Here is a 17,157-nt window from a genome sequence, read left to right on the forward strand (position 1 = left end):
GTTCCTTAGTTATATAGTATCAGTTCACTAATCACCGTTTTGATTTTCTTTTTCAGAGGATGGACAGAGTCACTCTACAGCCTATTACGGAGAAGAAATCGCTGCAATCATAAAGATTACCAGAATATTTCTAAAAATGGTATCTTCTCATCCATCATTTTCACTGGTGCTTATAGCCATGCTCCATAAATAGAAGCCGGAACACTGCAGAACTGAACTCTTATTCTAAATTTAGACAGAGCAGCAGGTTATAAAATTTGAGCTTCAGTTTCATAAAAGCATAGCTCAGGGGATACAGCATGTTTTCTATGAAGGTTCAAGGTTCGTATTCTGCCATATTTAGCTTCACCCCTGAGTGCAGGATTTGCACTGTAAATAATCATGTACAAAGATTTCCTGTGAAATCCAAAAGACAAAATCTAAAGATCTAAAGACAGATTACCTTGAGCTTTTGATTCTGCACTATATTTCCTTTACATATTACTGATGCAGAGACTCTCTCTCTCAATCTTTTGTCCCTTACTTCATAATTTCTCATCTACTCTTTTTTCACATTCTATGATGAAATGTTCCACTTTGAACCTGAGCAACTCGTATTCTCTTGTAATTATAATGAGGGCTTTGGTCGATTGAACATTATGAAGACAGGCAATTCATGACAGAGTGCCATTAGTAAAGGGGAAATGTTATTTTAATCTTGCTTGTATAAAGAATCATACTTCACTTGAATACAATTAGGGGAACCTGGAGCCTCTTCAGTTTGCATCATTAAATTTTATATTTATAACTTTCATGAGCAAAGGGTTCATTGAGCGATAAGTTAAGGGCAATTCACTATCTAACTATTCTTGCACAAAAGTGCAAGATTTGAATTCCTTTGAAACTATATTTCCAATTCTTGTCCACAGTGTTGCTACAAAAACTTTCATATATTAGATTTATTATATTGAAGATCCATTTCTTTTTGGCTTTGACAAATGATACCTTATTATTGCATTTAAATGAAATTCAGGAGGAAAACTATACCTTTAGCTGGACTTGGAGGCCTTCCCATGTAAAACAGAATAATTATAGCCCATTTAGCACTCTCATAGAGTAATAATTTTACCAGAATGCAATGTAGCATCCTGTCAGTCAATTTCTAAACTGGGAATTCACCCACTTGATTCACCCAGATCTTTTCATCTTCCTTTGCTGCTTTCTAAAATCAGCAGGTTTTAGATAGCCAGAGCAGCAGTTGTGGAAGAAATCATTATAACTAATGGAAAAATGAATGGGATGCCATGGGTATTCCATCCTCTGGCTTAGTATTAGATAAAGCTTCATGAAAGGATCTCTAAAACATTAATCTAGCTTTCTTTGATCTTGATTCTTTTCAGATGTATGAATTTCAACTTTCAGTTTGTAACAATAACTATTCTGGTTGTGGAACTTTGGAAATTGAGATTCACACTTCGGAAGATGCCTAGTTTTTGAAGGCTGCATTAATAATGTGAGATCATTCAAGCTGAGATGTTGGGAGCCCTAGACTTGTAGTCTACATATATATCCCAGAAGTTAGAAATCTTAAAACCTTCTCCTTATTTTATTTACCAAATCATGGAAAGTAAATTTTAGTCTGCCACTCCACACCAGATGGATAATATTACTCTCAAATTGTTTAATTAAGAATGTGGCAATTTTTTGCCCCAAAACTAAACTGCTATTATAATAGTTCAGAAAATTAGAGTATGTACTTTGAAATGTAGGATTCCATACTACCTCCCAACTCAGCTGTTACATTTCTACTGTAACTTCTCTACATTTTAGATTTAAAATACGCATATACCCTCATCATAGGATATGTTGACCCTAAGCCATAAAACAAAAAGAAATTCCATTTAAGTAAGGTTGAATTATCACTTTTATTTATGACAACTTAAATTTTGTACTTAATATAACAATAGATAGTTAATTCAGCTGCCTTATATTTTCTTGTATCCAATTACTTTGGTTATTTAGGTGCCTCTTCAGCTGCCTTATATTTTCTTGTATCCAATTACTTTGGTTATTTAGGTGCCTCTTCAAGAAATGTCCTACATCTTGTGCAAAGGTACGTAGTAAATAAGGTCTAAGTATAGAAGAGCCACACTACTTCTTTTCTACATGCTTATGTAAACTGTGACCAGAATTTCTTAATTGTGATCTAGATTTTATATTTACATTTATTTCTATAAATACCTATAGTACTTTTCATCAATAGATTGGAATATATTGGCTGTCACAATATGTATAAGTATGGGATGCATGTGTGTGATTATTCATGGTATATATAGATTTGTTAAGTTATACTTTTAATTTATTTTTCATTTCTAGCTTGGCAAGGAATCAACAATTTGACAAACCAGCCATAGTTATTTTTGCAATGATTGGGAATGATGTCTGCAATGGGTAAGATTAAACATAAAATTAACAAAGAATGTATCAATACTAGAGATTTAAATTAAGCTAACAGTCATTCATTCTTTCCAGAGATGTCTGCAATGGGTAGGTTTATTATCATTAACCTATAATTTCAAATTTATTTTTAAACAGTGACAAGAATGAAGTGGTACAATAGCTAATTGTTTAGCATAGATATATTGTACATTTACCTTATGTTGTAATATCCTTGTAATGTTATATTAAGCATTCTGATTTTCTGTGTGTATGCATACTCTCCAGTATTTTTACATAGAATTATTTTCTTTCATATATGTGTCTACAAATATTTTAGTAGAATGTTTTGTCTGGCTTTGTCAGGTACATGCAGTAAAAAGATATGATAAATGTGCAGAATGATTTATTAATGCATAAGCTTGATATAATGTCCTTAGTGTAATAATGAATCTAAGGAATTTAGATTTCCATTATGTCTTTTACACCTGTCACATCCTTCTTCAAATAACTGTATTTATCAGTTATGGCTCCCGCCATATTCTGACATTTCATAAAAAGTATTTGGAAAACCATAGATTGGTTTTTAAAAAATGGATTCACAACATGCATTCCCTTAAACCTTCATTGGAACCCATGTAAAAGTTGTTTTCTGACTGCAACTTGTAATTCAACCAAAAGACAAAATTATAAAAATCATAAGGAACATATTAATTATATCTTCACTTAATTTTAATCAAATTTATATGTGAATGACATTGTTTTATCTGATATAGCCCAGTTTTTTGTCTTGGCTGTCTACTTTTTAGATTGCAGTTCCAGTAGCTCCATTATTAAAAAATAAACATTTAATAAAATATATGTGTAATACAGATATGCAATTCACTGTGAAAAATCTTTTTTCCCCTCCCAATTATATTGAAATGGGGAAACAGGCTTATGTGCATCCATAATTTTCATATTCATACCAATTAGTTGTTAACATTTACAAGAAGTTACTTCCCTTAAAATTCTATTATTTCTGATTAGTTCATCAGAAGAGCCTTGGTGGAGCAGTGGGCTGATGCCTCCTTAAGTAACACCAGCTGCCTGCAATTAGTGCAGGTTCGCATCCCACCAGGCTCAAGGTTGACTCAGCCTTCCATCCTTCCAAGGTAGGTAAAATGAGGACCCAGATTGTTGGGGGCAATTAAGCTGACTTTGTAATAATGCCGCTTGGGGTGTGTGTGAAAGCCCTAACAAGCAGGCATATACATAGAATGAAGGCTACTGCTAAGCTTGTGAGCCGCCCTGAGTCTTCGGAGAAGGGCGGGATATAAATGTAAATAAAAAAAAAAGTTGTGCCTTCATATCCTTTTCTTGCTTCTGTTTTAAATGCTTTTCCCCCTTTAGATCATTTTTCCATGATTACAATCCAATCCTATTCTTTTCTACTTATGAGAAAGCCTACCCCATCTTATAAGATAGCTATCGTAGCATTCTTTAAATTGGCTGCAGTATGCATGCAACTATATGATACTATATGCAACTATATTGCTTCTGAAAGAAATTGGATGCCAAAATAATATGAATGTTCTAATCTGTCTGTGGTCCTAGGGCAGGGGTCGGCAACCTAAAAAAGAAAAAGAGCCACTGGGAACCGGTTCCATCACAAATTAAAAAAAGAGGGAGCCGCGTGCGTGTGTCCATGCACGCGCATGCGCAAAAAGGTTTTTTGCGCATGCGCGGACGCACGCGGCTGCCATTTTTTAAAAAATGAGATGGAACCGGTTCCCGGTTGCCTGATGGCGACGGCCCGTCTGCAAAGCTGCCGCTTTCGGCAGCTTTGCAGACGGGCCGTGGCAGCTTCCGCAAAGAGCGGCGCCCCTGCCCATTCCGAGAGGTGCGCGCGCACCTCTCCGAACGACCGGAGGTGCGCGCGTACCTCCGCGCGAATGGGCAGCGGTGCCCAGGTTTGGGGAGGTGCGCGCGCACCTCCGGTCGTTCGGAGAGGTGCGCGCGCACCTCTCGGAATGGGCAGGGGCGCCGCTCTTTGCGGAAGCTGCCGCGGCCCGTCTGCTAAGCTGCCGCTTTCGGCAGCTTCACAGACGGGCCGCGGCGGGCTTCCTGAAAGAGCGGCACCGCTGCCCATTCGCGCGGAGGTACGCGCGCACCTCCGGTCGTTCGGAGAGGTGCGCGCGCACCTCTCGGAATGGGCAGGGGCGCCGCTCTTTGCGGAAGCTGCCGCGGCCCGTCTGCTAAGCTGCCGCTTTCGGCAGCTTCACAGACGGGCCGCGGCGGGCTTCCTGAAAGAGCGGCACCGCTGCCCATTCGCGCGGAGGTACGCGCGCACCTCCGGTCGTTCGGAGAGGTGCGCGCGCACCTCTCGGAATGGGCAGGGGCGCCGCTCTTTGCGGAAGCTGCCGCGGCCCGTCTGCTAAGCTGCCGCTTTCGGCAGCTTCACAGACGGGCCGCGGCGGGCTTCCTGAAAGAGTGGCACCGCTGCCCATTCGCGCGGAGGTACGCGCGCACCTCCGGTCGTTCGGAGAGGTGCGCGCGCACCTCTCGGAATGGGCAGGGGCGCCGCTCTTTGCGGAAGCTGCCGCGGCCCTTCTGCTAAGCTGCCGCTTTCGGCAGCTTCACAGACGGGCCGCGGCGGGCTTCCTGAAAGAGCGGCACCGCTGCCCATTCGCGCAGAGGTACGCGCGCACCTCTCCAAAGGTTTGGGGAGGTGCGCGCGCACCTCCGCCCATTCGGGGAGGTGCGCGTGCACCTCTCCAAACGGGCGGTGCCACTCTCCATTTGGAGAGGTGCGCGCGCACCACTGCCCGTTGGAAGAGGTGCGCGCGCACCGGGCGGCTGGGAGCCGCAAGAGACGGCTCAAAGAGCCGCATGCGGCTCCGGAGCCGCAGGTTGCCGACCTGTGTCCTAGGGGAAACTCACTCACTCCTTCATCTTTGTCATGATGAGAGATTACTTTCAAAGAGATACTGAATTAAATCCATTTGGAAAACTGTATTCCAAGAAAAAGTAGAAAATATATGGAATAAAAGTGTTGATCCTTACAAATCATCACAGATTTTTTTTGCTTAAAATATACTCAGATTTAGCACTGATTAAAGATCACAAGAGACTGACATTTGTTTCTATTATTCTAAATAATCATAATACGATAGCATAAATATCAAATTATATATTCATGTACAAAAGTTAAAGATGGGTATAATAATATATTAACATTATAGAATCAGGTTTTGTGTGTGGGTAGGTATGAGTGTGTTTAACTATAGGTTTGTTTGTTTTTTAAACTTATTATTTTACTGTATCATTAGATTTTAATGATCTGGTATTTAGTCTGTTTTAATATAATAAAGCCTTGATGTAATTCAACCCGCTTCTTGAAACAATGATGAGACAATCAGGTTCTCAAGTAAAGGACATAAGCCACTAAGTCATGACAACATAAAAAATGAAGACTGAGAAATTCATTTGTGGTAGAGATAGTAAAACTGACAGCTTCGCACTTTCCCAATAGAACTTAATTTACAATGGCCAATTTGGATGTTGTATAAAAATACAGACAGATGGTATATATTTCATAGCTTACAAGACATGTCTGGGACAGAAGAAATAATAATAAACATTAAAAATACATAGAAACTGTAACACATTTTAGGTTTTTGTTGATATTAGATGTACCATACTTTTGTTTCTAGAATTGATCATTTCTACAGTAAACTCCCCATTTTATCCGTGAAATGAAGGCATGATAGCAAGAGAGAAGCCAGATATGATTGACAGGGGCCAGAAGCAATATGTTCTTTAAAATAAGAGATAACAGAAATAAATTATAGAAAGGGATTAGAATTCTGTCATGCTAAATCAGGTGCATTGGAAGTTGCACCCTGCCCCTTCAGAAAAAGCTTTATCTTTAAGAACTTCTGCTAAATGCTGAGACTGACTACAAGTGCAAATGGAATGACTTGTCAGTTTAGCATTTAATTTTCCACAATCCTTACTTCTCAGAAAAGAAATAGTCTGCATTTATTAGATAATGTTAGCATACACATCCTTGGGTATTTTGATATTTTAAGTAGAAGGGCAAGATTGGGATAGAGCTAATTAGTTATCTGGTTTCAAATTTTTAATTAACTGATTAAGTGACATCAAATCATTTTCAATTCTACTGACTGCCCAGAGATTTTCTCCATATTGATCAGTCCCTAACCTGTTCTTTCAGAACTTGCAAAGGTGCCCTCATTGCTGTGGTAATAAGAGTCCATGCACCTAGCTATTGGTTTGTTTCTTCTTTTTCCTTCAACTATTTCCAGCATGACAGCTTTCTCCAGAGGGCTAGAGTCTTCACATAATCTGTCCAAAGCAGAATACTTTGAGCATGGTCATTTTGGGGGTTTGTTTTAAAACTAAGTAACTTCAAAGAAGATATTGCTCATAATTTATAATCATGGGTAATATTAAAGAATGTATGGTTCTTTTTTCTTTCTTTTGCAGATATCCGGACACATTGAACAAAATGACACAACCTAAACAAATGCGCTCCAGTGTTGTGAAGACTTTGTTTTACCTGGATAGTCATCTTCCAAAAGGGAGCCATGTGATTTTGATTGGCTTGGTAAATGGTAGCTTTATGTGGGATGCCATGCACAGGAGATACCATCCTCTTGGTAAATGTAATACTTATCTTTTTCCTTGAGTTTGAAGGCATTTTAGAGATTCTGAGTTTATAAAAACAACAGTGAAATACAAGTCCTTTCTGCACAAAAACATGTACCTATAGTTTTTTTAGGCAGAAAGAATTAATGAGATGACTTTTTTAACTGACAAGCTAAATACCTTGCATTTTTAAGAAAAAAAATCTGTGTGTTCGAGGAAAAGCAAGGTTATTAATCTTTAAAAGGTCCATAAAGCACCAAATTGGGCAGAAACATAATTTGCAGACATCCAAAGTTATCTGTAACAGTTTAATCTCTATTTCAAATTTATGATAGATATTTTTCTTCCAAACTCATCCTGCTAGAAGCTAGTCATCCAATGAAGCTTAAACCTGGGAGATTTAGGACAAATTTCTAGAGGAAAATGCTACTATCAACTTTATAGATTTGTCTGATAAACTATTAGTTTTACTTCCCACTCTGAGTTTATTGGAGAATTAAGCTAGAAAAAAGCAACAATGCAGAATAAATTAAGGTATGAGGGCGTGTTATAATAGTGTTTGAATTCAGATGACCTATACAGACATATCCCCTTCATGGATTACTGCCTTGTCGTGGCAAAGGGGCTTGTGTAATTCAATGAAGCTATGAGCTATGCCGTGCAGGGCCACCCAAGATGGAAAGGTCATAGCAGAGAGTTCTGAAAAAATGTGATTCACTGGAGAAGGAAATGGCAACCCACTCCAGTATCTTTGCCATGAAAACCCTATGGACAGTACCAAAAGGCAAAACGATATGACGCTGGAAGATGAGCCCCTCAGGTTGGAAGGCACCCAATATGCTACTGGGGAAGAGCAGAGGGCTAGTACTAATAGCGCCAGAAAGAATGAAGTGACTGGGCCAAAGCCGAAAGGATGCTCAGCTGTGGATGTGTCTGGTGGTGAAAGGAAAGTCCGATGCTGTAAAGATCTTTTCTCCACAGGAACCTGAAATGTAAGATCCATGAATCAAGGCAAGCTGGACGTGGTCAAACAAGAGATGACAAGACTGAACATTGACATCTTAGGTATCAGCGAACTAAAATGGACAGGAATGGGTGAATTTAATTCAGATGACCATCATTACTACTGACCACCATTACTACTGCGGGCAAGAATACCTCAGAAGAAATGGAATAGCCTTCATAGTCAATAAAATAGGAAAAGCAATACTGGGATACAATCCTCAAAATGACAGAATGATCTCAGTTCAAATCCAAGGCAAACCATTCAATATCACAGTAGTCCAAGTCTATGCCCCAACCACCAGTGCTGAAGAGGATGAAATTGACCAGTTCTATGAAGCCCTACAGCACCTTATACAACTAACACCAAAAAATGATGTTCTTATCATCATGGGGGATTGGAATGCTAAAGTAGGAAGCCAAAAAAATAACCGGAATAACAGGCAAGTTTGGCTTTGGAGTACAAAATGAAGCAGGGCACAGGCTGATAGAATTTTGTCAAGAGAATATGATGGTGATAGCAAACACTCTTTTCCAACAACCCAAGAGACAGCTCTACACATGGACATCATTAGATGGTCAACACAGAAATCAGATTGACTATATGCTCTGCAGCCAAAGATGGAGAAGCTCTATACAGTCAGTAAAAACAAGACCAGGAGCTGACTGTGGCTCAGACCATGAGCTTCTCATTGCAAAGTTTAGGCTTAAACTGAAGAAAGTAGGGAAAAGCACTAGGCCACTCAGGTATGAATTAAATCATATCCCTGTTGAATATACAGTAGAGGTGACAAATAGATTTAAGGAATTAGATCTGATAGACAGAGTGCCTGAAGAACTATGGACAGAGGTTCGCAACACTGTAGAACAGGTAGCAACCAAAACCATCCCAAAGAAAAAGAAATGCAAGAAAGCAAAATGGCTGTCTGAGGAAGCTTTGCAAATAGCTGAGGAAAGGAGGGAAGTGAAAGGCAAGGGAGAAAAAGAAAGATACACCCAATAGAATGCTGAATTCCAGAGAATAGCTAGAAGAGATAAGAATGCCTTCTTAAATGAACAGTGCAAAGAAATAGAAGAAAACAATAGAATAGGGAGGACCGGAGATCTTTTCAAGAAAATTGGAGAGAGGAAGGGAACGTTTAATGGAAAAATGGGCATGATAAAGGACCAAAATGGCAGGGACCTAAAGGAGGCAGAAGAGATTAAGAAGAGGTGGCAAAATTACACAGAAGAACTATGCAGGAATGAGCTTAACATCCCTGATAATCACAATGAGGTGGTCACTGACCTCGAGCCAGACATCCTAGAATGTGAAGTGAAGTGGGCCTTAGAAAAGCTGGGCAACAAAAAAGCTAGTGGAGGTGACAGTATTCCAGTTGAGCTATTCAAAATCTTAAAACACGATGCAGTAAAAGTGCTACACTCAATTTGCCAGCAAATTTGGAAAACTCAACAGTGGCCACAGGATTGGAAAAGATCAGTTTACATTCCAATTCCAAAGAAAGACATTGCCAAAGAATGTTCAAACTATCGCACCATTGCACTCATTTCTCATGCTAGTAAAGTTATGCTTAAAATCCTACAAGCTAGACTCCAGCAGTATGTGGATCGAGAACTACCAGAAGTACAGGCAGGATTTCGAAGAGGCAGAGGAACTAGAGATCAAATTGCCAACATACGCTGGATCATGGAGAAAGCTAGAGAGCTCCAGAAAAACATTTACTTCTGCTTCATTGACTATGATAAAGCCTTTGATTGTGTGGATCATAACAAACTGTGGCACGTTCTTAAAGAGATGGGTGTACCAGACCATCTTATTTGTTTCTTGAGAAACCTATATGTGGGCCAAGAAGCAATAGTGAGAACTGGACACAGAACCACTGATTGGTTCAAAATTGGGAAAGGACTCTGGCAAGGCTGTATACTGTCACCCTGCCTATTTAACTTATATGCAGAGCACATCATGAGAAAGGCAGGGCTAGATGAATCAAAAGTTGGAATTAAGTTTGCCGGAAGAAATATCAACAACCTAAGATATGCAGATGATACCACTCTAATGGCAGAAAGTGAAGAAAAACTAAAGAGCCCCTTGTTGCGGGTGAAGAAGGAGAGTGCAAAAGTTGGGTTGAAACTAAACATTAAAAAAACCAAGATCATGGCATCCAGCCCTCTCAATTCCTGGCAAATAGATGGGGAAGAAATGGAGGTAGTGACAGGTTTTATTTTCCTGGGCTCCAAGATCACTCCGGTTGGAGACTGTAGCCAAGAAATTAAAAGACGCTTGCTCCTCGGAAGGAAAGCCATGGCATATCTAGACAGCATACTAAAAAGCAGAGATATCACCCTGTCAACAAAAGTGCGTATAGTCAAGGCTATGGTCTTCCCAGTTGCAATGTATGGCAATGAAAGTTGGGCCATAAAAAAGGCTGAGCGCCAAAGAATTGAGGCCTTTGAACTGTGGTGCTGGAGAAGACTCTTGTGAGTCCCCTGGACTGCAAGGCGATCAAACCGGTCAGTCCTAGAGATCAACCCTAACTGCTCTTTAGAAGGCCAGATCCTGAAGCTAAAACTCAAATACTTTAGCCACCTAATGAGAAGGAAGGACTCACTGGAGAAGAGCCTAATGCTGGGAAAGGTTGAGGGCAATAGAAGAAGGGGACAACAGAGAATGAGGTGGCTGGATGGAGTCACTGAAGCAGTAGGCGTGAGCTTAAACGGACTGTAGAAGATGGTAGAGGACAGGAAGGCCTGGAGGAACGTTGTCCATAGGGTCGCAATGGGTCAGACACGACTTTGCAGCTAACAACAACAAATACAGACATATAGTTGCCATCCTTTTACCTTTAAAGCCAATCTCTATGCTGTATAAAAAGTGAAGCTGACATATACAAAGATGCTTTTGATCTTCCTTGATGTGAAATAACTAAATTTGTTGGAGAGGAAAAATCTTATTAATAGGTAAAGTATCAGTCATTCACTTTCAGTACTTGACTTGATTATAAGATTAATTCACCTATCTTCCTGCCTGAATTGGCTTAGAATAGAGGAAGAAACTGCATATATTTTGAGACTGAAACAAATGCTGGGTGGAAATCTGACATGTTTACATATGAACAGTTGCTAGAATACCCATAATATACAGCCTTTCCTTTTTTGCTCTTCCTTTTTCTTTATTCCATAAGAAAATAAGGAAGACAGAATGGAAAACAGCAGAATTTATTTAGTGAAAAAGCCCATCTGAAGCCCTTGTTCAATTCTCTGATGAGAATTCAGGGGGAGGGGGCTCTATTAATTCCACACTGGGAAGCACTGTGGTCTCACTGCTAGAAAACTTTATCTTTAATTAAAATATTTTGTTTTAAATAGAGAGCTGATGAGGTTGTTTTGTTTCATTTTGTTGTATTTTACTTAATAAAATACAAGAGACAATAAAGCAATAACAAACAAAAAATATTTGGAAAAGCAGCAGTACATCACTATATACATTATACATAAAAGGAAGATATAGCTATAGCTTTAGAGATTCTTTATTGATATAGTGAATTGTTCATACATAATCTATATCTAAAGGTAACTTATTCATAAGTTCAATACACAAGACATACATGGAAGTAAAAGGTATGGAAAAGGGCTGAAGTTCTTTCTTTTTCCAAAATGACACTGTTCTTCAAGAATGCTATTTGTATATGTAAAATACCACCCAAGGTGCATTGGCAGAACATATTATGGGACTCAGTGCTATAAAAATATCCATTTATTGTTAACATGTGAATGTTTCAGTCTGTCTCTTTGTACAGAAATAATATGTGGAAGAATATTCTATTCTCCTTCACAAAGTTGTTGTTATTACTACTTTAATAGTATTGCTAAGGTGTTGTAGATTTGAAAATAGTTTATTGCAAATCTAGAGTTGCTTACATTTTCAGTCAAAAAAGAAGATAGTGCCACCTATGGCCATTTCCTGTAACAAGTTTTTGAAACTTACCTCAGTAGAGTATGAGTATTATGATATGTATACCTGCTGTCAAAATCAGTGACGACAATGATAGGAAGTTAATGGGAAATCTGGTTGACTATTTTATGAATCCATCAATAGAACTATTATGAAATCCTTGTCAAATAGATTGCTTGTATATTTCCAGCAAGGATATTTTAGTTTTAAAATCAGTTGACCAAAAAATTTTTGTTTTTCAGGTCAGCTAAACAAAGATGTCACATATGAACAATTTTATTCTTTTCTTAGTTGTCTTCAGGTATGGCAACCAGAAATCTTGCATATTTGATGCTAAATTGCATTCTTTTTCTTTTTCCTTCTCTTCTTCTGCTGCTCCTGCTTCTTCTGCCTCTGCCACTTTTATAGTGTTGGATGTAAGGGAGATACAAAGCTCTGGCTCTTGCTCTTCTGGCAGCCTTAACTATTGTTAACTGATGTTGATGTAGTGTATCTTTGATTTTGTCTCTCCATCTTCTTCTGGGTCTGCCTCATGTTCTTTGACCTTCTCTTTCTGTATACAGTATGCCTTATACAGTATGGAATCACAATACAGCCTCTCCAAATTAGCAAACCACTCCATTTGCTATTTTTGTATGTAGTTTAACTAATGTTAATTGTCTTATGGACTCATTTCTGATTTTATCTCTTCCATCACTCCAGCAGCCTTCCTCAAATATTTCATTTCCTTGGTGACTAGCTTTTGTTTATGTTTTGCTGTACGCGTTCATGTTAGGCACTAGTAACATAGGGTGGGGATAAGATGTTTCCATGAAATGCTTATTTGTGCTAATTGGTATGGCCTTATGTTGTAGGAGTGGAGCAAGCTGTTCCAATACTTGGTTTGCCCTTCTGCAATTTGTTAATCTCTTCATCCACTTCACCATCTTAGGTGAATGTTGTTCCTAGATATTTGAACTTTGATACTTGTTTTATGCCTATTCCTCCTATCACTATATTTAGGGTATTCTTTTTTTCTTCCAGTTGCCATTACTTCTGGTTGTTGATTCTCATATTATTTGTGTTGCATTCTTGGTTCATAGCTATAAGATGTTGCAGTTTCTTGGCTCTATTTGCTATCAATTCCTGACTATCAGCAGAGTAGTTTTTTGATATTATTATTGTTGTTGTTTGTTGATATTATTTCCATTCTTGGGTTTAGTTTCTTTGCTTATGCTGTCAATGTATTGTAAGTGATAAACTATAGTGGTGATAGTACACATTCCTGTTTTACTCTGCATGTTACTATGAAGGGTTTTGATGTTCTTTGATTTGACTACACTTCTACAATAATGATATAAGCATTTGCACACTCTAATAAGATGTTCACTTACTTCATATTGGGTCAATGTTAGCCATAACAATTTTCTATCAACTCTATCAAATGCTTTCTCTTGGTTTAGAAATGTGACAAAGAGGTTCTTATTGTAGTCCGTGTTCTTTCATATTAGCTTTTAAGCACAAATATTTCATCTGTGCAGCTTCTATTTCTTCTAAAACCTATCTTCTATTAGTTGTGGTACTATAACTGTCTTAAGCTAGTTTTTATTATCTTAGTGTACACTTTCTTTACATGTCTGTATTGGAGTTTTGGGAGGCAACTTTCCCACTACAGCTACAGATGAGGTTAAAATCAGATTGACTAAGTCAAAACATATAATAGGATACCTGCTGGTGCTCACCTTTAGGAAACACAACATAACACAGTTCTACAGAAAAACTCATCTGTCCCTTTGCTCTAGTACTAAAGAAGCCCATCCATACTTTGGAAGCACTGAAAATAAACAAGTGACAATAATTTTACATGGAATTTAAATGCAATTTAATATTTCTATTATCATTTATATAATAATCTATATAAAGTGATGTCTATATAAGTCATATGAATAATTGTATTTGTAACAATTTGATATGGATTAAGAGCTATTGCAGGAGTTCCCAGTTTTTTTCAGGTTGGCCACTTGTAGAACTTTGAGAATATGTTTAAGATACTCTTGTAAAATTGCTTTCTCAGGAAATAAAGCTTGCTCAGGAACAAATGATTATCAGGGAACATAATATGTAACAAAACACCAATTTACCAGAAAACTATCTTCCAATCTGTAGCTTTCCTCCACAGGATGTTCCTAACTCTCTGTTAATCTTTCTCCTCCTTCTCACCAGGTGGACACCTTTCCAAGCAAAGGTCTAGGTGCCCTCACCCATATTTGTCATAGGACCTGTTTGAGGACTGGGACATTCTCAGAAATAAAGCTGATGTTGAAATCTATTATTTTGTTTTGCAATATATACTCTTTAAAAAAGCTTTTCAAAAAATGTAAAATGTCAAGAGTCACGTGAGATGGGAATCATGGTTGACACCAAAGAGAATCTTTTGACATCTGAAGCATAACACTGGAGATCTCAGAATTAATGACAAAAGAAATCAGTCAATACTGCTTGCACCATGTGGAGCAGAGTATTATGGAGCGCAAATTTCTTAAGACATTAGCAGATGAAAACTTTTCCCATAAATTGTTGGTCTTCAGCATTTTGCTTTCTGAAATAGTGTTACCCAGTCTTTTGGAAATAACAAGCCCTAGGGCTAGGCAAGATGATAAAGCTTTATGTGATGCCATCAAAGCGCATTTGAAAAACTAGGGAGAAAGTTCTGTGCAGTACCATGTTAATATTTAATGCTGACAGCCAAACGTTTTGTAGGTCATCTATTTATTGCTAAAACTATGGGCAACATTTGACATCAGAAACATCTAAATACATTTATTGCTACATTTATTGAAAACAAATGTTTCCCAAGTATAACCAAATCATTTGGCATTTCCAGATTAGGTCTGAAAGTTTAATGCACTGCTATTCATCTAAATTTCTGAACATTTCAGAATTTTTTGGGGTGTCACTTCCATCTGCTATTTTTCATGCTACCAGTCAGCTATCTAGTTGACTATATTGATCTTTTTCAGCCATGTATAATACTGATGCCATATTAAAAGAACTTTTTCACATTCCACAGATTAATCTATGCAACGGCTGGTTGACTTCAAATGGCACACTTAAGAATTTGACTACAGAGGTATGTAATATATAAATTGCATGAATCTCTCTCCTATCTAAACTATTGTCTGTCTGTCTATCTATCATCTATCTATCAATCAATCAGCTATATCTTTCCTTTTTTAAAGGAAATATATACAGTATCTAGATCTTCAAAACAAGAAGATAACCATAACGGTTGTGGCATTGTTTTTGAGGAAAAAATGTCTGAATTTTAATATCATTAAGATTTCCTATTTAATGTTTGATGGTTCAGCAGGCATACACTCACATAAGGACAGAGCTGAAGCAAGTAGCAATACTTCCCCGACTTTGATCACAAAACAAAACCCCCAGAACAAAAACCATAGGCAGGGCCTGGCTTGGTTAGTATTTAAAGGGGAGATCAACAGGACCTTGCACGTATATAGGCTAGAGCAGGGGTCCCCAAACATTTGGGCACCAGGAACCGATTCCGTGGAGTGAGGTTTTTCCGTGGACCGGAGGTTGCATGGTTTTGGGCGCTGCCTGCATCTTGCGGATGGAGTTTTGCTTGTTTGTGCAGACCAGTTGCTGGCATGCCGTGGCCCGGTACTGGTCCACAGACCGGGGGTTGGGGACCTCTGGGCTAGAGGGAAATCCAGAAAGAAGTCTTTGGCAAACCAATTCTGTACTGCTGCTGAGAATATTTCATGGGCTTGTTCATGATATCAGCAGCAATTGAGCTCAGTTTAAAGGGTTTCAAATGATCAAAAGCTAGAAGCACTATCTAGAATGTCTAGAATGGTTCTATAGCTTAGAAAGTTATAGCTTTATTTTGGCAAGATTTGTCTATTAGGTATAAGCAAAGGATGGGACTTGACTGGATCCCACTGATTCATTTCTGGCCTGACAGAAGCAGTGGAAATGGATTAGTGGGAGCACTGAATCTTTACCAAATCTTACTTTGAAAATCTGACATCTGTAAGTGAACATTGTCACTGAAATTGTGCAGCATCTTTATAGAATACTGGTCAAAGATGTGCCAATAAGACAATTCTTTGCCAAAAGAGAGGTCAGTTTTCTGACTCAAATTGGCATATTTACATTTAAATTCCTTCTGAGAAGCTCTGACAAATTGTGACAATAACAGTGCTTCAACAATATAAAGGTCACATGTTGTTGGCAAGAGAGAACAATATTCTGAAGTCTTAGCAAATTCTCATATCAATAAAGTAAGGGTGCATATTTTATTGATTTTTTCCCCAGAGAGCCATGCTTCTTTCCAATGTCCTGAAAGAAATTGCAAAATCTGAGAAATATTCCAATTTTGACATTTTCTACATGGATTTCCCACTGAAAGAAAGTAAGTTAACAAAATCTGAACGAACAATTGTACATCATTAGAAGGAGGGACAATGCCCACTAGTTTAAAATTAACTTTGTCAAACTGGTACCAAAACCTAGAAGTGTTGGACTGGAACAGGAGCATAAGGTTTCAAGTGACAGCAATAATGGGGAAGGCTGGCCTAAAGGATGAATATTATTATTCTCCAAGGACAAGATTGTGGAGTTTTTAAGAGTGACCAAAAATTTTTAAGTAAATGCATATGAATTAACTTAAAAACTTGAGTACTGCTACTGGCCTGCTATGGTTTGAACAATCAGTGTAATCGTTTTTCTAACTTTCTCCAAGGAGAGACGAATGGAGCGGTGATATCAATTCCTTCCCTTGGTGAGATTGTTCTCATTCATGAATCTGCAGTTGCAAGACCCTGCAATGATGTTTTGTTTTTAAACATTATAATTTAAAGAAAAGTAGAATAATGAAGATGCAGCTACTGTAGAGACACAGGAGACATTTGAAAAAAAAAATTCTGTTTACCAGGCATATGATTTTATTAGAATTACTGAAGTACTGGAGAATTGTTGAAGAAATGTGTTACTGTCCACTTCTATTCAGACTAGGCAAATCTTCAAGGGAGAGACACTTAAATTCAAGAAATGTTCAAGCAAAACTCTTTGAGGGAAATGGGTAGTTTAGAAATGTGAAAATAAATAAAATAAAATAAGCAAACAAGTAAGTT

The 17,157-nt window shown here is 38.2% G+C and overlaps 1 protein-coding gene across 1 annotated transcript in view; it reads left to right on the forward strand.

Annotated features, from left to right (window-relative positions):
* Nucleotides 1-17,157, forward strand: part of AOAH (acyloxyacyl hydrolase) — a 101,421-nt gene that overhangs the window by 73,181 nt on the left and 11,083 nt on the right. Inside the window, exons 12-18 of the mRNA XM_083378301.1 lie at nt 57-139; nt 2,056-2,092; nt 2,356-2,430; nt 6,907-7,079; nt 12,265-12,323; nt 15,072-15,131; nt 16,340-16,436. Coding sequence (XP_083234427.1) covers nt 57-139; nt 2,056-2,092; nt 2,356-2,430; nt 6,907-7,079; nt 12,265-12,323; nt 15,072-15,131; nt 16,340-16,436 — 584 coding nt within the window. The remainder of the gene's footprint in view (nt 1-56; nt 140-2,055; nt 2,093-2,355; nt 2,431-6,906; nt 7,080-12,264; nt 12,324-15,071; nt 15,132-16,339; nt 16,437-17,157) is intronic.

Source organism: Vipera ursinii (genome assembly GCF_947247035.1).
Source record: "Vipera ursinii genome assembly, chromosome: Z".
In the NCBI taxonomy this organism is placed as follows: Eukaryota; Metazoa; Chordata; class Lepidosauria; order Squamata; family Viperidae; genus Vipera; species Vipera ursinii.